Source organism: Centruroides sculpturatus, unplaced genomic scaffold, assembly GCF_000671375.1.
Source record: "Centruroides sculpturatus isolate CEXI.00-Female unplaced genomic scaffold, Cexi_2.0 scaffold69, whole genome shotgun sequence".
Lineage (NCBI taxonomy): Eukaryota > Metazoa > Arthropoda > Arachnida > Scorpiones > Buthidae > Centruroides > Centruroides sculpturatus.
Genome location: NW_019384304.1, coordinates 1,103,016 through 1,128,288, shown reverse-complemented (window position 1 = coordinate 1,128,288; position 25,273 = coordinate 1,103,016). Strand labels below are relative to the sequence as shown.

At 29.0% G+C, this 25,273-nt stretch overlaps 1 protein-coding gene across 1 annotated transcript in view; it reads right to left on the bottom strand.

Moving 5' to 3' along the window:
- Positions 1–1,983: 1,983 nt before the first annotated feature.
- Positions 1,984–25,273, bottom strand: part of LOC111618351 (protein YIPF6-like) — a 55,428-nt gene continuing 32,138 nt past the window's right edge. The window contains exons 5-7 of the mRNA XM_023359858.1: positions 22,846–22,971; positions 14,685–14,845; positions 1,984–2,409 (exon numbers count right to left, since the gene is read on the bottom strand). Coding sequence (XP_023215626.1) covers positions 2,297–2,409; positions 14,685–14,845; positions 22,846–22,971 — 400 coding nt within the window. The 3' untranslated portion in view covers positions 1,984–2,296. The remainder of the gene's footprint in view (positions 2,410–14,684; positions 14,846–22,845; positions 22,972–25,273) is intronic.

Sequence of the window (25,273 nt, the reverse complement as noted above, 5' to 3'; positions counted from 1 at the left end):
ATGATAAATATTCTTTTTTTAGTCTTCCATGCATCCAAACTTCATGTATCTTATAAAATTCTGTGTGTGTTTTTTTAACTGTCACACTATTTAGTCAATATTGTTTTTGCTAAAACTTTTCCAGGCATAATTCTATCAACAAAATTATAAATAAAACATGCTATATCAGTTATACAATGAGTGGTTTAAAATTACATACAATAACATACAATTTATATTACTTATATCTTCTAAAATTCTTAAACAAAAGCATTTTAAGAATCGATATAATATATTTCTAATTGGTTCTGATAAAATTTTCAATATATTATATCAACTGAATGCACCAATTATAATTGATTGAATAATAATTTGTGTACACAAGTAATAGCTATTTAATCAGGTAGATATTATAAATCCGTGTCTGTTGGACTTGCAGCTATAACAAAGATTTATAATTGTTAGTATATGTTAAAGTTTAGAGGATAGTAATCTTCTAATTTAATTTAATAAAATAAGTTAATTAAGACAGGAAGGAAAAAATATTTTCCCTCCTGTCTTAAGAACAATTTTCTGGATTCCTTTAAATTGTTTAGAAACATTTTACTGAGAAATTAATAATATAAATAGTATTTTTAGTACCGATAGATCTAATTTTTTCCACATTTTTAAATATATGTATGTTTAGATCCAGCAGAAATGTTCATTTGGCATAAGCCCTAACTGAAAAAAGGTTCCCAAACTTCTAGTTTCTCATATTTAATTTTTGTATCACATATTTTTAAGTCTTTGGTAAACATTGAAAAATCTTCTTTTATTTGTTTTACTAATTTCATTCATATATTTTTATGGTTTTCAGAGAGGAGTGGAGGACCCACTTTATGAGACTGGCCAGAACATGTTACTTCTCTCAGGCTCTTTGTATATCAGTTTTAACATATTGAAAAACATACTGAAGTGATATTTTGCCAAAGATAATCTTCATAGAACAACAGCCAAATAATTACTGTGATGTTGAATTTTATTCTTCTATATATTACATCTTGAGAATCTCAAGATAAGTATTCTGGCAGAGTCAACCTTCATGTTCCTGAGGTGTGGAAAGACACTTTTTAACCATTTTTAGTGTTTCTTCTATTTTAAAAACTTCAATCATATTTTCTAAACTTTTTATTATTCTAAATAAAATCCGTGTTGAATTTATATACTTACACCCAATGTTTTATTTTCCTGGGGAAAAAATATTCCCAGTACACATGTTTGGTGAAAAAAAAATAAACTTGTTTTATGAAAAATGTAGCAACAATAATAACAGTTCTTAATACTACTGTATTTATTTATTCCTTCTTTCTAAATGTACACATTTATGCAAAAATATTTTTAAAATGCTTTATCTCCATCTGCACATGTTTTGGATTTAGTGTAGATTGCTCAATGGTGCCCTTTTAAGTAACCACACATTTACCTTTTCCTTCAGTGTATCATTATCAATTAATGTATCATCATTAATGCTTCTCCATAATGCATTTCCTAACAAGAATATAATAGGGACAGACAATTACCAGATGGTATTGTCCATTTGTGAAAAGATAACCTCTGACAAAAGAGAAGTCCCCACCCCACCCATTACCACATTTCTCACCTGAACATATAGAATTTTTCTTACTGAAAAATTGCTGGTATACACACCAGCTATCAATACTTTTTATACTACTTGCCAGTATTGCATACCAGATGAAAAATAGCCCTGTTTACACTTCAGGAATAATATATACAGAATTCTTAACAAATTCCCTCTTGACCTACAGATAATTTATAACTAATTTACAGCTGCCATGCAAAGATAATTTATAATCCTAAAAATATTTGTTAGAAGCATTTAACTTGTTATATTTATATAATTATCATAATGAAAAAAATGAAATAGATTAATCTAAGAAGAAGATAATTTTTAATTATAAATTGTTTAGTATATTATTAAAAATACCAAAACCTATATAAAACCTACAATTACAAAATATTTTATTTCCAACAACTGTGTACATTTTTCTACGAAGTTTGGCCCCGAATGAAAGGAAGAAGATACATTTTTTTTTTTTTAATTAACAAAACCCAGAATTTTATATATTAGTAGTTAAATTAAAGTAGTTTTCACTGTACATACCATATTTCCATATTAAATCTGTATAATGAATATTCACTTAGTTCATAACATGTTTCTAGGTAAACATTATCGATAAGAGTAACAAAAACGGAATTAAAAAATTTTGATGACTAGAATAAATGACGATAAAATCTTCTGTATTCTTCTTGAAAGTTATCCGTTAAGAACAATCAACCACGTTACTATTAAGTAAAACAGAAATATTGGATAAACTGCCAAAGCTTTCCTTCGAGGAGGTTGGCTGTCTCCCAAAAACGCCACACTAGCTGAAAGGAGAAAAAAAAGGGTAAAAGAATATTTATTTGATTTTTTCTGTATTATATATAAATAATAATTAAATATTTTCCGTATTCTAGATTGTGCATAGAGAGAAATTAAATTATTAAGAAAGTAAACAATGTTAAGTTTATTTCTTCAGTTTTTCTTTGATATATATGATGATGATCTTTCATTAAATTCTTACATTTTCTGTCAATGTTAAATATGCTAACATAATATATTTACATCAATTTAATCAGGAGATAATTGTAGATCTTAAGAATATAACAAAATGTATGAATATTAACAATATAACCTTCGTTATGTGATAAATTTGTAATAAAATTTGTTTAATTACACGATAAGATGTCCTAATGTACAAATTAATGAAATTAAGTGGTCAGTTACTATTATGTAAGTATATTAATCAAATTAAAATATATAATTAAAGTACAAAGTATGACGAGAATGCACAGCAAACAATTTTAAAAAAAGCAGAGAGAGAAAGAGAGAATGTTAATGAAGCAAAGCTTCAGAGAATAAATGTTTTAAATTGTTTATCGGCCTGTCTTTGTGTAATATTGTTAGCATCTCAATTACAAGACTATTAAAATTTTTATTTAAAAAGTATTTAAAGAATCAATATATTACAAATGCAATTAGCTACATTTTTAAAAGATTTTCCAAGACTTTCTTAAATATTTGACTTAAAACAGAATTATTTATATAATTCATTTATTAGAAAAATTTTGTTTTAGCCTTCCATCATAATAAGTTCCATAAATCTTACATTTTGAGATGTCATGCTATCTATCAATTTACATTAAGAAATTTAATAGAAAATACTATTTTATTCTTTTAATTTAATGGTGTTGATTGATAGAGACTAACTTGATTTTATATTAGAGACATCCTCAGTTTTGCTGTCTATTTAGCATAATGATATAATGGAGATTAGAGCCAATTTCTAAAAAACTAGCATTGAATGAAATACAAGAAAAATGTTTCCATTTCTCTTTAATTTAATTATGTAAAAATAGATTATACTGAACAAATGTAACACTGACACATTAAAAATGCTCTANAATCTCTTGACCCCAAGATTTTGCTAAGCAACCCCAAATGGGGTTGCGACCCATAGTTTAAGAAGCCCTGCTTTATACAATATTCTTACATTATTTTTATCTATTAAACATTTACTCTGTTTAATGTTTTTATGAACTTATGAAATTGAAGACTTTTGTAATATCTAATAGTAATATCTAAGTAATTTATTTCTTTATTATCTTCACATTTGTATGTGAATTGTATATTCTGATCAATTTTGTTGGCATGCTGCACAATTTTTTCTGCTGTAACAACCTTACTATCATATATTAATAATATGCCATGTATGATAGATATTGATTGGGAAAAGAACAGTTTAGAAGATATAGTTTTCTTCGATAGATATGTGGTATGTTTATGACATATTGTGAAGACATATGTGAAGACAATAAAGAAATCAATTACTTAAATATTACTATTAAAAGAACATATGAAGGTCTTCAATTCTGTAAGTTTGAAAAAGCAAATAATGTAGAGAGAACCATTAACTTTTTCTTTTGTAGCTGTTGGACAATAAGAATGAATGTGTTTTGAATGGAATTAAGAAAAATAATCACAAAAACCACCTGTAAAGAGGATATTTGAAAAAGAAAAGGAACAATTATTTAGGAAATATCTACTAAATGGATACCCTGAAAAATTGCCAAAGAACTGGTATGATAAATACATGAATAATAGGTATAATGTTAGAAATAAAAATGATGATAACCAATATATTTCTTTTCTGTATATTAAAGGTTTTTTCGAAAAATATAAACGTGAATTTAATAAAATCAACAATTGTGCTTGTGCCCTCCCAAAAACAAACCAGGTTATCACAATTAATGATTAAACATTGGAAACAGACAGAAAAATTGAAGACATCAGGCATAGTATACAAGATAACATGTTCATTTGATCAACCAAAATATTACATCGGCAAAACAAAGTGTCCATTAGATAAAAGACTGGCCAGAACACGGAGCAGCAATTTGGCTAAAAGATAAAAATTTACCTTGGTATCAGCACTGTAAACAAAGTAAATGTTTAATAGATAAAAATAATGTAAGAATATTCTATAAAGAAAATAATATTTCATCTATAATATTAAAAATGAAACACCCATTAGGAAAAAGACTGACAGAACACAAAGAAGCAATTTGACTACGAGATAAAAATTCACCTTGGCATCAGCACTGTAAACAAAGTAAATGGCAAAAATAATATAAGAATATTGTATTAAAAAAATATTATTACAAAACAAAGAATTAAAGAACATTATTCAATAATAAAGTCTGATGATAATATTAATTTAAATAAAGGAATGATGGTAGATGCACATTGGGATGGAATTGTATTAAACATAAATGGACAGTCTTTGTGTGACTAGATGATTGTATGAACATTCAATGAAAAATCAATGTGTTATAACTGTGGTGACTGTTTTCCCTCCTTATTGTCCACTGAAGAGGCCTAGGCTGTGTTATCTATGCAAAATGCATCTGGAAGTGAAAAATTCAGAGGTAACAATAAAAGCATTTTTCTGTTAATTTTTTGTGTTGCAGATTTTAATTGTTTGTTTGTTTTATTAAGTTATGGCAACACAACACTTGGGCAATCTGCCTACAAGGGATGCCTTCTGGTAGGTATTTTAAAGGATAGCTGGCCCCTATTCAGGCATTACAGATAGGGAGAAACCCAGAATACTCCACGTGGCTAGCCCATCTGGGCAAGGCACGAACCCACGACTGAACTCCCAGTGTTCAAGGAATGGAACCGTTTGGCCACTGGTGGGCCTAAATTTTAATTGACTCAACTCAAAATTGGCATAGGAAGAAAAGGAAAAAAGCTCTTTTTGCAAGTGTTTTTTAAATATAACTTTAAAAAAATATTTCAAATTTTAAAAAGATTAAAAATAAATGCCGATTCCATTGCTATTTTTAACCTTTTATTTCGATTTATTGGGTATTTTTAATGTTTTATATTAAAAAAAATGTTTTATTGCTTCTATTTTTATATCAAATATGTATATAAATTTAATAATATACTCCTTTTAGCTAATTTATTGTATGAGGATAACCATAAGAACTATTCTGAGATATTTTTCTGAGTGCTGAATGTTTTCAAATGCAAATTGTGTATGATGTATTGAAATATTGTCTTCCATGTTAAATATAGAAAATGTGAGATTAATATTAGTCTGGAATCCTTGGGTAAATGTAATTAATTAATTATTTTTCAGATGAATTTGATTCTCCAAATTTAAAGCCATGGATGAATATTTAGCTTTGTTCAGTACTTCATCTACAAAGATGTGTCTGATGAGAAAGGGGAAAACATTTTCAAATGTACTTAATTTCTTTTGTGGGGTAACAGAGATAACAATCAAAGTTAGTTCACCTCCTCATGGTGCATTCTGGATAACACTAAATGAACTAGCATAAATGGCAACCAGACAACACTTTTATCAAAATCTTCTGGTGAGAAACATGTCATAATAAATTTGAAAGAGAACAAAGGCCCTTTTGAGAAAGTAGAAAACCCAAACCAAATGTTTGGATTGGCCATAAATAAAATAATCTACAAAATGCCCAAAAAGTCTGTTTAGATTCCAAATTATTGTTAAAATTAAGAATGGTCTGTCAAAATCACAAAATTAATTCACAACTTTAAAATCTGAATATTTTATATAATAAAGTTGTTATTCAAATTATCCAATGTTTTTTAACTTAATTGAATTTAGTTCATATTGATTCCAAGCACTCAATGATATGCTTTTTATTGCAAAAAAGAATTGGAAATTCATTTTTCACAGTTATAGAGTTATCTCACACACAAAAAAAGTGTAACAGATAATTTTTCTAACTTTAAAATCAATATTACATCATCATCTGAGATCAATAGGTAAGATGTACACAACAAAACAAGAGTAATGATGCTAGAATAAAGTCAATATCTGTTAAAACTAACAAGATAATCAAAGCTAAAAAACAATAATTCTATAATTGTACTTTCTCAACAATAGGATATTTTGATTGCAATTATCTTCTTTACTCTACAGGAAACACATTCCACTTCTTCACTACTACTACAATTTATATATATATATAACAACTTCCTGAAGATTTCTACAATAAAAAAATAATATTGAAAATGTATTGTGTAAGTTTGATTACTGTTATGGAATTCTTTATCACAATATTTTTTTTTATTTGAATTGTAACTGTAAGTGTAAATTAAATACAAGAGGGTGCAAAAGCAATATACAGTTGTTGTTATGGGAAAAACATAAAAGAAAAAGCATTTATTTTTATGCATAAATTAAACCACAAATAAGGAATATGAAAAATAATAGATATTGTTGTCTAATTGTTATTTAGGGGTGGCAACTCTTTTGTCCATGTGACACTGCTTGTAAAAATATGAATAAATAAATAAAAGATTAAAATAATAATAATAATAATGAACACCAAACATCTGTATACCTACTTTTACACCCCCCTGTATATAAGCATTAAAGTCTTATTGAATATTAGTTTTGAAAGAAGGTAACTATCAAAAATTTCACAAGTACATATGTAAATGGTAATTAACAATAGAGACGTGCTTGTCATCTATTCACCTTTCAGAATAAAATATTTTTAATTAAAATAACATCACTTCCGGTTTGCATTGGAAGTTCATATATAGTTAATCAAGGCCTCCTGCCCCTACGCTTTCCATATCTGGTCTCGTCTTTCATCTATCTAACTTTGTTCTCAAGATTAAAGAAAGACAGACAGATGTACAGTACATACAGATAAATGAATGGATGACAGTGGGAATTTATAGGTCTACAATTTTTTTTCAAATTGCAGCCCAATAAATCTATTTCTTGATAAGAGTTGAATATTTTTGTATTAATGCTACCAATGGTAGCATTTTTGAAATAATGATTTTCTTTTCAATAAGATTTAAAACATTTATTGTTTTAAACTTAATAGATACTAAAATATTATGAAAAAGATTAATATAGATTTTTTAAAATAATAAGAAGTTACAATACAGTTCTTATGAATCACCAGTAATTTTTATTCAAAAATACAATCATCATTGTGATGCATATTAACATTCAGTCTTACAAAATGAATAAATCACATTGAGAATGATATGTAACTCATTGCTTGTATCTAATTTTGATTTTGAAAAATAAAATTTCTTAAGATCAGATTAGAAAGTACAGTCATACCTCGGTTTCTGCAGGGAATTGGTTCCAGGACCTCTATGAATGCTCATGTTTCTTATATAAAATAGTACAGTATTTGCACATAACATACTCTTTATTTTTAATTTAGAGATAACTGCTTATTTCAGAAAGCCAAACTAATTTTTGTTCTCTTACAAAAACATCTTCTGCTTAACTTTCAAAATGGAATATAATTCATTACGAAGTGTGTTAGGTTGAATACTTTTTAAGTGTGAACATCTTTGAGGTTCAAATTCATTCATTATCTTGGAATATTGAATAATTTTAAACTTTTTACGTTACTCATCAAAATATATTATATTACAGTGTGTTGATGTTATAATGAAATATAACTTAACTGTATAATTCCACAGGGGTTTAAATATTATATGTTAAATTTAATTTATTTACCAGAAATGTAGTATTGGATGTGTTTAACATATTTACCTGTCTACTGTTTAATGTTAAGAAATCTAAAATGCTAGATAATGAACTATATTCCATTTCGAAAACTGTGTTGAAAATGTTCTTGTAAGAGAACAAAAATGTTTCTTAATAAAAATTACCTTAATAGTTTGGCTTCCTGAAATAAGCAATCTTTATTAATATGGTCCCAAATTTCATAATATCTATGATGATTATCTCTACTTAACACTTAAATTGAATTAAACTATTTAGGAAGTAATAATAATAAAAGTCTGTACATGTTCAGTACAGATGCAATCATCAAAGGCCTAACTACATAGTATAAATCAGCAACAACTTGAAAGAGGAATTTGCTTATATTTTATTCTACATATTTAGTTTTGTTTTTTAGAACTTTCTGGGATATTTTAAAAAATATCTTTGATCTGCATAACCCAGATACAGAAGGCTTATAATTGGGAGACTCATTCATGTTATAGCTTCTTTAGAAGAACAATAGAAAAAGAGTGATCATGACAAACCCTCAATTGACGACATCCATCCTCAATCTGGAAGCTTTAATCCTTTGAACCGGAAATTGAATTTGAAATCTGAGGGATGTGTTTGAAGATGCAGCTTAGAATGTAAGTTTTCAAATTAAAAAACTGTAACTGTTCAAAATATTAATAGTTTTAATTTTTTAATTTTAAAACTTATATTCTAAGCTGAATAATATTCCACAATTTCGCTATTACATCTGTGGTAATTAAAGCAGAGTATAGTCAGATTTTGACTGAAAACATTTCATTTATTTAATAAAAAGTTGGCTTCTGGAAATCAGCAGAGATTTATTTATTTATTTATTTTCACCTATAGTTTAAAGGTCTATAACTTGTTGAAGATAAGAGGATGCCATATTTGAATTTTGTAACAGTTATTTAAGTATTAAAAACAATAACATTTATTTTATAAATACAATTCTATGAAGCTTACTATTTTTATGTAATTTCTTAAATTATAAACTTAAGCAGAAAATTATATGATGTAATAAATACATTTAAATTAAAAAAAATAATAATAATTTTATATTACAGATTTGTTTAATTTTATAACTGATGTGTTTCATTAATTATAAAATTTGTAATTTAACAAATTAAAAATAAAATTTAACAAATTACAATTTCTATTAATAGTCATAATATTTTTTAAATGATACAAATTAAGATGGCTGAAAACTAATTAGTTTTATTTCTGAAGACTAATATCTTGAGTTAAATCAATAAAAATAAGAACTTATGATTAATATGAAGTTAAAATATGTTGGTTTAATTAAATTTAAGAAAGTCATACAAAGAGAAAATATAATTTTATTCTCTAGAAAAAAGAAAAAAATATATAGAAAAAGAATAGCTGAATCTAAAATCAATAATTCAATCAGATCAAAGAAAGTATCAGTAACAAACACAGACAAGAAAAGAGTAATGGGAATTCTAAACTTAAATAGCCAACAAGAGTAAAATTTATCTTATTAAAAACGAAAATAAATTATAATTTATAGTTTTATAATTATAAAAACAGTTTAATTTTACCATTTTATACTTATGTAATAAATTTAATTGATTTCATAAATAATTTCTTTTATTTATATAAATAAACTATTAAATTATACTTATCACAGCTAATTTAATGACATTGTTATTATTTATCTCAACTACAGACAAATTATTTTTTAAAAATACTTGGTTAGCTTTTCATCAGTATTTAGGATTCTGAATTTTTCTAAATTATTAATCAAAACTGATCTTAATTACTAAAATGCTTGATCAATATGAATATTTTAGAAAAAAACTTGATATATTAGTAAATCAAACAAACTTATTGAAATCACTCATTTAATCCTTTATTTAACAGGATGTTTTATGCAATACAGTGTATTTTTCCTAATTACCAACAACTTCATCTAAATTAAAATTATATTGACAATAAATGTTTTTATCTTTGCTTAACACTGTCTTTCTTTACATAATTATTGATAATAATCTTTATTTCTTTTTAAGTAGTTAAAAACTGACATATGATATAGTATGTATTTTTGAAATAACATATATAAAAACTTAAATGGTTATGTAAGTAATTTGAAGTCATGATATATTTATGAAGGTGATTAGCTTGATGCCTAATGAAATCAGATCAGGATGACCAAACCTTGTTACAATAGGAGTCGTGTATTATCTATCAGAATGATGTGAGAGCCTCATTCTCTATTGGAATGGTTTGTACTTAAAATACTAAAGTTATCACTGTTCCATAGTAAATGTCACTGTTAGTTTTTGACTGACTATGTAAACATTCATTTATTCCTTTGATTTTATGAGCAGAGCCTTGAACTGAAAGCTAACTGAAAGCTAAGGATAAGTTGTGAGTTATGCTTACAATCCGTGTGTATACCACACTAAATAAGTCAAAAAATTTACAAAAATATTACATATGTGTAAGTAGAATGTATGAATTTATGAAAAGAAATTGTATAAGTATATGTTGGACATTTGGCTCTGTTGAAGTATGTCCTTCAGCAGAGCCAAATGTTCTTCAACATAATGAAGGAAAATATCTTTTTTATGGACTTTGATAGAATGTTACCACAGTTTATGTTCAACAGGCATTATCTAATCTCCTTTCCCATTTGCCTTGACTGTCATATGGGTAGGGTTAATTTTTGTTCACAGGATATTTCGAGTTTACAGATGAATCCAAAATTGATAGTGGCATGGATGCTGGCATTTATGGGGGAATGGTCTGGTAGGGGGTTTTTTCCCCAACTGGGTAAGTTTTCCACTATGTTTTGAGTAAAGGTGCTAACTACATAGGCTGTTTTTCTTTTTCAATCTCTGATGGTCCATAAAAAAAATACAAGTGTAAATAACAAAATGAATTTATTACCAAAAGTTAGGTACAAACATGGTTACTTTTCAACATAATCACCGTGAAAATTGAGGCATTTGTCATATCTGTGGACGAGCTTTTCCATCCCCTTGTCATAGAATGTTGTTACCAACGACTTGAGATGGACCCTAACATTGTTTTGAAGATCGTCATTAATCTTGAACCTCTGCCCTGCTAGCCACTTTTTCTGTTCAGAAAAGAGGTGGAAGTCACTTGGCACTAAATTAGGGCTATATGCTTGGTGTTTAAAGATGGTGAAGACTTTCACTCAGCTTGGAACTTTTTAAAATTTGAAGACTTCCACCTCTTTCCTGAACTGAAAACGTGGCTAGCAGAGCAGAGGTTTCAGACTAATGATGATCTTCAAAACAATGTTGTTAAGGCCATCTCATCTCAATTCACTGATGGCAACCAGTGAATTGAATATGACAAGGGGATGGAAAAGCTTGTCCACAGATATGACAAATTCCTCAATCTTCATGATAATTATGTCAAAAAGTAACCTTGCTTGTACCTAACTTTTGGTAATAAATTCATTTTGTTATTTACACTTCTTTGTTTTATGGACCATCAGAGCTTGAAAAACAATTGCCCTTGCATTAATTGGTGTGTTTGCACTATTTTGTGTAAAGGTCTTTTTAATACAATTATCTACATTGTTTCAGATAGACAGGCTTGTCTTAAAGGAACTTGATTCCTGTCAGGTTACTTTAGCACTTGCTTGGGAGTGCTGTTTGAACTATATTGAGCTGGCTACCCATAATGGAGTCTTTCTCTTGTAAGTGCAGGAGTGAGGATATCACTGGCAATATAAGTACTGATTCATCAGCCAAACAGAGAGCTTTACATGTCTTTGTGGAGCCTGAACCTGGAGTAGAACAAGCTCTTGATATTTCCTATACTACTTTTTCTACAACTGCCAAAGATTGGACTACCTTCTAACTATTCAAAACATTGGAGATCTAATCCTAGTTTAAAGCAGAGCAAGACATTTCTGCCTAGCCTGCTCTCTGGACAAACTAAAGATTTCTTATCTTTTAACAGGAATCATGTTTGCCTTTTGGTCAATGTTATGAGTGGTTTTGGTCACTTTTCTAAATGTCTGCACCAACTGAAACTTTTCTCCTCAGCTGTTTGCTGCTTTTGTTTTGTGGATCTGCTCAGAAGACTCCTCTCTATCTCATTTATAAGTGTACAGATCTTTGCTCAGATAGATTTGTCTATCTGGGTTTCCCTTTTTTAAGCCCTAATGTTGTACCTCAGCTTTCCTTCAGAAGTCTACTGTCTTTTATTAAACAAACCAGACTTCTGAAGTAATTTCCTGTGAGGTGCATAAAGGTTTATTTGGCCTGCTGGCCCCTACCAGTACAATAAGCAATAAGTATATGGAATCTACAGCAAGGGTCTAGAAGAGCTATAGTTTAGCACAATGAGATCAGATGATAATATTCCTATATAACAGATAGAAAATTGAATCTAAACCTCAGTCCAAATTATTAATTAATTTTTATTTAATTAATATATTTTTCTGAAATGATAATTTTGCTTGTTCCTAGTGAAAAGCCTCCAACTTTTAGATGTATATTAGGTTTATAATTCAAATTTCCAAGTATACTAAGAATGATTAAATATGAAAAAGATAATTGTTTCATTGTTTAAACTCAACTGTTTAAAAGTTTCACAATAAAAATTGTTATTGATAACTATCACTTATGAAAAAGATAATTCATTGACTAAAATCATGAGTGATTTTGAAACTTTAACAAACATTTCAGCATAAATTTTTCAAATTTTTTTAACAATTAAATAATTGCTATTAAAATACAAATAATTCACATAATATTTTGCAGATTTTCTTCATTACAAATACTGAATTATTTCATAGTAATCTAATTGAATTGCAACAAATCATTGCAATGTTTAACTTCAGATCTTCCAAGTCTCAATTAATTGTGTTATGCTTAATTCACTTATTGGATATACTTGGTTATCCAATCATCATCATACATTTGATCAATAAAGCTTAATGTTTCATTTATTTAATATCAATAAATCTCAAGATTGAGTTGAAACTATTCATTTGAATTTCTGTTTACCATGAAAAATCTATTTTTTCAGTAAAAAACAAACAAAACAATGATGATAATAGGATTTCAAATAAATTTTAGATATCAAATACTATAATTTTGTTTAATCAGAAAAATAGAATATTAAAAATATAAAATAAAAACAAATGCTTTTAATGTAAGATCCTTCTAAACACCTTTATCTGTGCATAAATTATTTTGTGTAAATTATCATCTGATTTATATATAGTTTATAGTTATAGATACTAAAGCAGAGAGATATGGAAATATATAAAAATAAAGAATAAATTTATTTCTTGATAGAATCTAAGTATTATGGCAAACAAATGACAAAGATTCTGTTTGATGAATATCTTTTTGTTATTTATTGGGTTGTTCGGAAAGTAATTTCGTTTTTTTACCACTAGAAGGATTAGTCGTATTTTCTCGCCATTTTCATTCTAAACCGTATTATCATTATATATTTTGACAGTTTATTTGTAAAAAATTTTGTTTGATTTTGTGCAATTGTTTATTTTTTGTGTCCCATCAAATATGGAAGATCAAAAGCAGCATTTTTGGCATATTTTGCTCTTTTATTACTGAAAAGGTAAGAATGCTGTTCAAGCGAGAAAAAAATCGTGTGACATGTATGGAGAAGATGTATTGACAGAACGATAGTGTCAAAACTGGTTTACAAAATTTCGTTCTGGCAATTTCAATATTGAAGATGCACCACATTCTGGGTGGCCAGTTGAAGCCTGAAAAAATTAAAGGTACTGATTAAAGCAAACTGCAGAATAACAACACATGAAATCACTAAGAGATTAAATTTGTCAAATTGAACTGTTTATGATTACTTGAAACAAATTGGTTTCATTTCAAAGCTTAATATATATGGGTTCCACATGTTCTTAAAGAGAGATGCTCTCTTTGGTGGAATTTTAAGAAAATTTTTTTGGAGCTTTTTCCAGACAATTTAACAACTGATTCGAGTAAACAAATTGAGTAATATCATCAAATGGAAAAGGCGGCCAGAATTGATCAACAAAACATGTGTAGTGTTTTACCACGATAATGTCAAATTTCACACAAGTTTGGTAACTCGTCAGAAACTGTTATAACTTAGATGAGATGTGCTATCAAACCAACCATATTTGCCAGATCGAGCACACTCAGATTATTACTTCTTCTGGTCTATACAAATTTTTTTAAACTGTAAGACATTTACTTGAAATGACAATGTCAAAAATCACTTGGATCAGTTTTTTGTAAGCAACAATCAAAACTTTTATGAATGTGAAATCATGCTACTACCAGAAATGATGACAACAGGTATTTGACCAAAATGGTCGATATATAATTCAATAAAATATTTATTTATTATAAAAATATTGTTTTTTTTCCATGGAAAAAACGAAATTACTTTCCAAGCAACCCAATAGTACTTTTATCAAATAAAACTTTTAGATTCTATTTTGCTGGAACTGCTGAAAATTCAAAATTTTACAGTAGAATAATAATTAAAACAAAAAAATAAATTATGAATAACACTTACCAAATACAGCCCATCCAAATCCTAATAATGAAATCACAAACTTTATAATAAAAAGTGCAGTTGAAGCTGGTAAAATAGCACTGAGAATAACACAAAAAATCAGGCTTATACATGGTGCCAATAGGCAATATCCTAACACACACACACTTTGAAAAATAGATCTGTAAAATAACAATTCATTTCATTAATTATATATTGTATAAAGTGATTTACATATAACATGATTTAATTAAAATTGAAGACAGAGTCTGTTGAAAAAGGAGTCACCATTTATGCACTTTCACAGTTTCAGAATATAATATTTGACAACCAACCTTTCTTTGTATGCTACTTTGCCATTAAACTTAAAAAAAAGTTTTTAAATTTTAAACAAAGAAAGGTTGGTCAGAAAAATTTTATTCCGGAACAGTAAAAGCGAATAAATGGTGACTCTTTTTTCAACAGATTGTATCTTCAATTTTAATTTTAAAGAAAAAATGTATATATATAATAGATTATTCAGCATACAAACAGCATATTATTTTGATAGTGTGTTATTTGTCCATTTTTCCAATGTTATTTGAATTAACATGAAAAATATTTTTATCATAGTGTTTTATGGTTTTCTTGTAGTTCTATTCTTCCTCTACAACTATTGTTTATCATTTTTGAAACTTGCTTAAATTTTACATCTTTTCAGACATGACAATGGAGTGCCAAGTAAACAAAAATGAGATTTTCAACATTTGATTCTCTTCACTTTCAATCAAATAAAGTTTCCAAAGCTGCTCAAGACATTTGTACTGTGTATGGAGAAAGTGTTACTACTGAAAGAACTACACAGAAAAGGTTTCAAGCTCCAAAGCGGAAAGAATCAGAGCTAACATACAAGACAATGTTTGTGTTTAGTGAAATTAGGAAGGGCTAATTCACTATGAAATGCTTGAAAACAACAACGTAGTTAATGCAGAGCTTTACATTCAGCAAATGTACTGGCTGAATGAGGCAATCCAGCTGAAATGACCAGATTGGCAACACAGAGTACTTCTTCAATATGACAATGCTCACCTCCATGTTGTTATTTTGACCAAAAATGCTATTTTAGAGCTTGGTTTGCTCTAGAATAGCATTTTTGGTCAAATTGTTTGCTCTCCAACAATATTTGAGGCATTTCATTCAACAATGAGGTAAAGCTGAAAACATGGCTTTGTGAATTTTTTGAGTCAAGACTTGATGATTCCTGCTGTCAAGGCATTTGACAAGCTACTGGAACATTGATGAGACGTTTCAAACAATGAAGAAGAATATATTACTGACTGATTTCTTAAAACTATTGATGAAAAATAAAGATTAAAATACATGGAAAAAATGAACAAATTTATCTGACAACCCAACAATATGTAATTGATGATATATAGGCCTATATTCATAGAAAAATTTCTTATTACATTATGTATGTGTATTATTACAGTATATACGTGTTTTAAAAAATTAACTAAAAAAGGTAATGAAACATTTCTGGCTACTTATCAACTACTTATTCTAATTACCATGTACTTATCTAACTATTTATTCTACTTATCAGAAGAAAATATTATGTAAGTATCCTGATGAATGAGTGAAATGAAAAAACATTTGTATTCAGTTAATAAAGCTAGTATAAAAGCTGCTGTAATTACAAGTTTAAATATTTTAACATAGATCAGAGGTAAAGCACCTATGATCCCATGTGATGTTTGGTAACTTCTAGTGCAGTCTGATAAAACATAAAATGATAAAATTTATGACAGCATAACTTATTAGTTATGAAAATATATTTTCCATTCTCTTTTTTTAATAAAGACATCTATTGTATTTACTCAGATATAAGACAATCTTGTGTATAGGACAAGGTGTGACTTTAAAGATCACAATAAAGAAAATTAGATTCAGTAATACAATTATAATTTTATTTCGTATAATCACAAGTAAAATATCAAATAATTATGTTTATTTATAAATGNCATCTATTGTATTTACTCAGATATAAGACAATCTTGTGTATAGGACAAGGTGTGACTTTAAAGATCACAATAAAGAAAATTAGATTCAGTAATACAATTATAATTTTATTTCGTATAATCACAAGTAAAATATCAAATAATTATGTTTATTTATAAATGCACACATTGTCCTGCAAAAATTACTGGCATTTTAAACTTTAATGAAAAATTTTGTAAAATCAACAACATAATTTGTTCATGTAAAGCTGGACAATTGAGAACCTTTTTTCTCGCTAATTTTTAACAGTCGAATCCACTCTCTGTCAATTACACTTATGAGTTTCTTCATATTCTGATTTCCAAATAATCATCTGTTTTCACATGGAAATGGATTAAATCTTATATCAGGTTCTTGTGTGATTTTGGAATTTCAATCTGGAATTCAATTCATAAGCTTTGTTTCTCCTATTACTATTTATCTTTACTTCCGACAATACACAATAACAATTCAAATGACCCAGATAAAATACTTATATTTTTAAATACCAGAGGGTAAAAAATGTAAATATACGGTTCACAAAAATTATTTGCAAAAATGCAAAAAATCTTTCGCTTGCGCATATAAGACAACCTAAGAATTTGAAGCTGTGATAAATGAATAAAAACCTTGTTTTATATCCGAGTAAATATGGTAATTAAGAACAATTTATAAATGTTATTGGTGCATGTATACACTTATGCAAACTGCAATATACCATACATCCTAAAAGTTTCTTCTGAAATAGATCATGAAAGTTCTCCACTTCTAACATAATGTATATCCTCTAAAATGGCAATAGAACAACTCCATGTGATATATCTACCAATACATTACCAACCTTAAAACAAGGAGCCATTTCTTTTTAACTGTAAAAACATTTCTAAGAAGATATCAGCAATCTTGTAAGGAACCAAGTCCGAGCGTTATTTTTTAGTTATTTTTTATTTTGCTTTTTATTCTATTTTGTTTGGAGCTTATGTTTTGTTAGGACAAAGGTTTCCTCACCATTCACCTTAGAAACTTAAAAATAGAAGAAAGAGAACCAACTCACCAACCAAAAAAAAATAGCGCTGTAGAAAAACTCGCACACACACGTGCGCTCCTGAGCGGAAAAAAGTAAGAAAGTAAGTCCGCACTGAGAAAGAGGGAGGAGACCCCACAAGCAGAACTTAAGAACTTGCTAAACCTTAAAGAATAAAACATCCTGAAAAATTGTAGAAAAAAAAAAAATAAATAAATAACGTAAAAGGTTAGCGATAATTGTCGGGAAATAGGCTGCCAGGCAGAAAGGAAAAGTTTACTGTTAGCGATAAGTATGTAAATGAGGGGAGTGATCTCAGTCAGAATTGTGACGTCACCTCATAGTATAAAGTCCGAACCTCAAGTGAAGATGACCGAGGTGAGCTTCTGTTAGCAATGAGCGTGGTGAGCTTTGTAGCAGCAAACAACAAGAGATGTCTGATAGCAATAAAGTGGTTCCAAGGCAATTTTGAAGTTATTCGATTTGTGGATCAAAGATTAGAGAAAGTCTTGAAAGTTGAAGAAAAAGGTTCCTAGTATACTGAGGTGACAATTAGGACCTTAGTTCATAAGAATTGTTGTACATAAGTTAAGTCTTTGAAATTTTTGTCGAGTTCCAAAGGGGAATAGATTTAAGTTAGCAAATAGATTGATTTGAATTTTGTCGGGTTAATTATTATTGATTTTTTTCTTTGAATAAATTTGTTGTTGATTGTTACTAATTTTTGTACATAGTCGTTATTAGAATTATTAAATATTGAATTTGATTTTGACTAACTTTGTCATTATTTAATTCGGTGCACGCTTAAAGTCCAGGCTTGGCACATTAACGTGAATCTGCGTAAAGTACTCATTAGGTAACGGCTATTTCCAGCACACAGTCGTGTCACTAATCGTTGTAGAAGTCAAAAATTCACTTAGTACTTTATAATCTCAAGAAACAATCTATTTAGAATGGTCTTTTAGAATTTTTAAACATCTTCAAACTCATTGTTTCTCTGAAACTCTGCAAATGGATAATATAATGAATAACTCTCATTTATTTTTCTCTAACACAAAATCACTTTTAAATCCTAAATCTCTCCTATAATATAAATACATCTCTTCTTTTAACTCTGGTTTCCTATCTACTATTGGAGGCCTCCCATTTCTCTGATAAATTTAAAATTTATTAGAGACATAGAAGAATCATTCTTGTTCACCATTTCATAATTTAAGTTTGCTCCATAAATGTACACTTGTTCCATCATCCTTATGCTAGTTGTATCCTTTTGCTTAAGCAGTAAATTAGTGTTCTTGTAATCCACTTTCAAATGAGCTATCTGGCATTGTAGACCAGCATTGTGAAAATGTCACAATGCCAGACTGAAATTTTTAATCATCTTTTAATTTTAAAAAATCACATAGAAGTTCATATATAGTTAATTGGGACTTCCAGTTCCTAAGCTTTCCATATCTGGTCTTGATTTTCATCTATCTAACTCTGTTCTAGAGATTAACAAAGAAGGATGGACAGAGAGATGGATAAAATTGGGGCTATATAGGTCTGCAATTTAAAAATTGCAGCTCATAGCTTCACATGCCTCTCTCCAGACTTGTTCCTAACCTTCCTCTTCTTACATTATTCCAATGTTCTGCCCTCCTAGTCTCTCAGATTCTAATCATTAATCCTATATAATAATTGCTTCTTTCTTTACTCTCTTCTATTTTCACTACATACACTTCTGAGTGTCTTAGTCTTAGATCTGGGATCTTAGCTTTTTGTTTTGATGAGTTAAGATAAAGATTCCAAGTTAAGCATGAGTTCAAAACTTAGCTATTAAAGCACCAGAGTACATGATGAGGTTCGAAGGAGAGATTGAAAAGTAATATTGGATTAAGAAGACTGAGCTTAGAGTGAAGTATATAAAGAAATTGAAATACATCATTAAAAGACATATAGGAAAAAGAAACAAATCTGTCAGAAACAATAAGAAATAAAAAAACATTTTAATGACAAAGGAGAGTCCTAAAAACAAAAAGGATTTAGTGGGCATGAATAGATAGGAAACCAGAGATCTAAGAAGAGATGAATCATAAAAGAGATTTAGGGTATAAATATCATTTCGTGTTAGAGAAAAGTAAACACAGAGGGGTAAAAGTAACTCTCAGAGTTTTTGAAGAGCTTAAGAAAAAAAGAGAAAGAATGAGTTTGAAGATGTTCAAAAATTAGTTGTTGTAAACAGGTGTCTTGAGATTGCTGATGATGAAAAGTTTAATCTTCTCAGTTAAAAACAAATGGCTTCTTGATTTAAGATTTGGTGTATATTGAAAGATATTTTATTTCCTCGAAGTCAGAAATAGAAAGAGTTTAATTTTACTTGTTTTTTGGCTAAAAATTTTTTATTTTTAGTGTGTTAATATTTTATTTTGTTTGTTTTCTACATACATTTTTATAAAATTTTATAAAACAATTTCTGTCTTATTTACAATTCTGTAACAGAATATATTGAATTATTTAAATAGTAATAATAAATCAATTTTTAACAAACAAAAATCATTGTCACAATGTAAGGCTGCAATTTTTAATTGTATTTTTAATTTATTTAATTTAAAATATATGCTCTCCACTTCAAATGAATAATGTCTTGTTCCTGTATATCATACTTTTAATGTTAGCAATTGAGTTGTGCTGGTTATCTATCTAACTTCTTTCAGGGAAAATTTTTTAATTGAAATTTTGTGAGTGAATAATCACTGAAATCACTGTGATTTCTGTATAAAATCACTTACAGTGAAAACTTTGCAAAAATAATTTAATTTTGGCTTGCTTGAAGTTTCACAAATGCATACACAAAAAAGATGACCATTTCTTGAGAAAGAAAATAATAAATAAACAATAATTTCAAAGAATTACAATCAATTTGACTGTCCCAAAAATATAAAGGCATGAAACAAAATTAACTGAAACAATTGACGACATGTTAATGAATTATACTTAATGATAGCCTAATATCCAATGAAGCATCCTTTGGCTGAAATAAATTTTTAAATGTAGTCTGGCGTTGATTGTGTGAGTTTTTGGAGGAAAGATATGCTTATTTCTTCCGAGTGACAAATTATGGCATGTTTTAGTTACTCCACACTAATATATTGCTGTCCATTTGTGTAAACAGCTCTAGTTAGAATCCCCCAAATATTTTCCATTGAATTAAGATCAGGAAATAGAGCTGGCCAATTAATAATACACACCCCACTAGCTAAAAATCATTCATATGTAGAGTTTGTTGTGTCAATGGAAGCACTGTCCTGTTGAAAGAACCATTAATTACCAGCAATACACTCCACAAAAGACAGGAGATTGCTCGCTAGCATGTCTTGATAATCATTTGTTTTTGGATGTCTTTGTAAAAAAGCAAGTAGAGTCTTTTCTTGCCAACTAAAACCACTCCACCATGAGCCACCACCTTGTTGTCATTTGGAATACAGTCCTTCCTCTCTTCTCAAATCATGTCAGTAGTGGCTACAACCATCTGGACTATCAAGATTGGATTTCTTCTCTACACTCCAGTTAATCTGTTTCCAAGTGTCTGTCTGACTCATTTTTTCCTTGGCACAGAGTAAATATTTCTTTCTTTTGAGCATATTGATCTTCAAGTTTAATAAAGTTCACGATTACAGTGGATGACCAATTTAATTTTTTAGCAGTTGCTCTTTCAGTATAATTTTCTCCTTCATGAGCATTTTCTCTAATTCTGTTAAGAGTTTGTCTAAGCCTATTGTTAAATTAGTAATTATAACTAACTACAGTAATTTCTAGTAGTAACTGTTATGTTAATGTTGTCCTCTGTTATCTTAATATCAGCCTACCTTTATAATTTTAGGACAGTGAACTTTAAGCCAATTGTTAATAAATTATTATTATTTTTTAAAGGTTTACTAAACTAAAAACAAATAGGATAAGGAAAATTTTTCTGTATGAATGATTTTATATGGAAATCTATTAATGCCTTTATATTTATGGGATGCACCTTATATTGGAATCATGCATTATATGACTGATGTAATAGGTATTACATCACCATTATAAACAGTACAGATGGATTGTCAATTGTATATGCATCTGTTTACTCTAAAGATGTCTCAATGATAAATATGACTTTCTTACAAACAACTGAAGATACATTTTAAAAAATATAAAAATACCAAAATTGTGAAAATTGTTTTTGGACTGTCACTGGTGCGTTGAAACAATGGAAGAGGAAAACAAAAACAAAAATTTTTTGTGCGTTTGTGATACTTTTATATTTTTTAAAATGTATATACCATCAGCCAAGTTTTAATTTTTATGTGAAGATACACTGTTGTACTCTGAGAAGCCAGTCGGTCACACCAACATATCACTTGCCATTTGAGTTGCAGTGATATGGCCATGAAATGATGTTGATACTGATGGATAAAAGAGAAGGGCTGTAGATCTAGCAACAAGATTCAGGTTAGCCTGCTAGGCAATCAGAATACCTACGATATCTTCCAAACTGAGCATGTCTAGGGAACATTGGAATATTAGTTGTCACAGATCATTGGTGATCTTGAGTTACAGAATGCATGAAAAAATCTTTCACGTGGAAGCATAAAAACTTTGAAAAACTAGAATATAAGTTGCACCATTTGCATTTACTGTTATGAAATAATTCAGTATATGACATTCTTTCTATTATTTTACAATTATGATTTAATTTTATTTTACAAAACTAGGTAATAGTTTATTTCATTTTCTCAACATTATTTTAATAAATTTGTTATGTTAATATTGAATTTTTAGTCCTCTTGAAGTGTGTTTTGTGTGAGTTGAAATTAATAAGAAAAAATTTTTTTTAAATAATAAATTTTAAAATGCTATACAGTAAAACCTGTTATAAACTGAAATCTTAATAAAACAGAAACCTGCCTAAATGGGAAAAATTCTTCAGAATGTAACAATTTTTGGTGTTAAAAAAACTTGTTCAAAATGGAAATGTGCCAACCCAAACAAAATATTCAGTACCATGTGAGTCCAGTTTAGACAGGTTTTACTGTATAAATATTTATTGATTCTTACTTGAAATCATCAATTCCTAATATATATTTTAAAATAAAAATCTTTTCTTCTAATACTTACAATGTTCCACCCAAAAATTTTGAATTAATAGTAACTATAAATGCACCACACCATACAATTGTGAAAATTTCAGCAAACTGCATTCCACTTTCATTTGTATCTTCTATTGTTGAACCATGAAGCATTCTAAAATATATTAAAAAATATTCTATTATGTAGAAAGTTTTATTAAGTTGCTTTATATATAATATATATACACTTAGATTCTATATTACACACACTATACACACTATAATATATATACATTTAGTATACACACATTCTAGAACATTTCTTCCCAGTCGTTCTAGAAAAAAATTGAAATATCTAAATTTCACCTTTAAAACCTGATATATGTAAGTTAGCCAATGCTGGTGGAGATTGGGGACTTAAAATCCCACTTCTCGGACACCAGTGGTGTTTGAGAAGCAAGTTCTCAGATTTTCGGGGAGGGAGATTAGGTTAATCCTGTGTCAGGAAAGCTAGGGTCATCCATGTGTGGGTAGTGGTGGCAGAGACAGAGATGACAAGTGTTTTATAAAGAAAACCATTTATTGTATCAGATGGTAACTTACATAACAACTATACATTCAATGTCACAACAATCAGTGAGGATCACATTGACGGAGTTCAGTTCCTTGTATGGAGATTCTCTTGTGGCATACGTTGATGTCATGATGACTAAAGAACCAAGTCCTGTTGGGATCACTTGGAGATGAACAGTGGGGGTAGTGTTAGGAGAGCGATAGGTAGAGAGTTGTGATGCCACAAATAGTGATTTTGCCAAATACCAAATACCAAATATTCGGCTACGCTCTTGGCCAAAGCGCCGAATATTCGACGGCCGAATGTTTGGCAAAATATGTGTACATTTCGCGGGTGACAGGTTACGACCTGTCCCATTGTGGTGGGTGCGATAGCAACACCATGGGCACATTTGTTTTATTTATGAGTAGATCGTGTCACGACATGCATTATTTGTTCATTGTTACATCAAATTGTGTTACCAATAGTCCTTATTACTAAGAAATATCATTGTTTATACCACTTTATATGAAAACTGTTTGCCTAGATCAGATGGCAGACCTTTACAAGTGGTGATCAGCAAACGCAAAACAGTATCCAAGCCTGATAGAATTCGCTAAGATTTATCTATTGTCTCCCGGTAGTAGTGTATATAGTGAGAGGCTATTTTCAGAAGCAGGTATAGTTTATGAGGAAAAGTGCAATCATTTGCTATTGTGAGGCTCTGGACGGGTCCAAACCCTCACTAAAATTCGTGTTAAAATAATTTTTTTTGAGAAAAAAAAAATAGTACAGGTAACCCCCGTATAACACGGCACTTCTATAGCACGGATTCGCTCTAACACGGTTCGAGAATTGGTACCATCCCCCGTATAACACGGTACTTTTATAGCACGGATTCACTCTGACACGGTTCGAGAATTGGGTAAAACCCTCGTACAACAGGAAATGTAATAAATTTTTACATACTTAAGTAATAATAGTTCACGAAAATTATTATTTTCGTGAACTATTAGTACTTAAGTATGTAAATTTTCTCTTCTCGCCTTCTGTCGATACACGTGGTCCTTCTCGAAACTTGTTTCAATGTTGCCAGATCGCGACGCTTCTGCTTCTGATGTTGCCGAATGTTTTTCCCTTATTCCATACTTGCTTTATTCTTCATAAGTGCTTAGCACCATATAAGGAAATTTATAAAGACCTTTTAACTAGAAGCAAGCAATCTAAAATTACATACATTTTGCAAAAGGTAAAGCATGGATCTGAAGATAATGCAGAAAAATGCTCAGAGGATAAGGATAACTTGCCAAAAAGAAAACACTCTCGGTTAATTAATAGTGTTTTTAGTGATGACGAAGAAAACATTGTTTAATTTATATTAATATTTATCACTTAAAAAATTTTAATGAAAATATTTATCTTAATTATGAAAATATACTAGCATGTTTTTTAATTTTTGGAACCTAACCCTCCTTTTCATATTAGTTCTTTGTTTCGTATAACATGGATTCGCATAACACGGCAATTTTTTGAAACGTAACTACCGTGTTATACGGGGGTTACCTGTAGTTAGAAATAAATTTTTTATATGAAAACACGATGCCTACTTTTAAACAATAGAAGAATGTAAGTCCATCGACCATTTCTGGTTGGATATCAAATTAAACTTCGATTTTGACCTCTCCATGCCCCCAATAGGTTTCGAATTGTCATCAGGTGACAAGGAGAGACCAATTGGAAAGGGGAATCTGAAGAAAATGGATAAAACCCCGGAAATTCAAGGACACGACGGCTTCTTCTCCCAAAAGTTCCGAGTGACGGATCTATTGTTGTGTGTGTGTGTCTCGCACCCATCTTCGTCTCCATCTCCCGACCTCGGATCAACATCTTTCTATCAACGGAAGTTGACCGCATCGTCAAGATG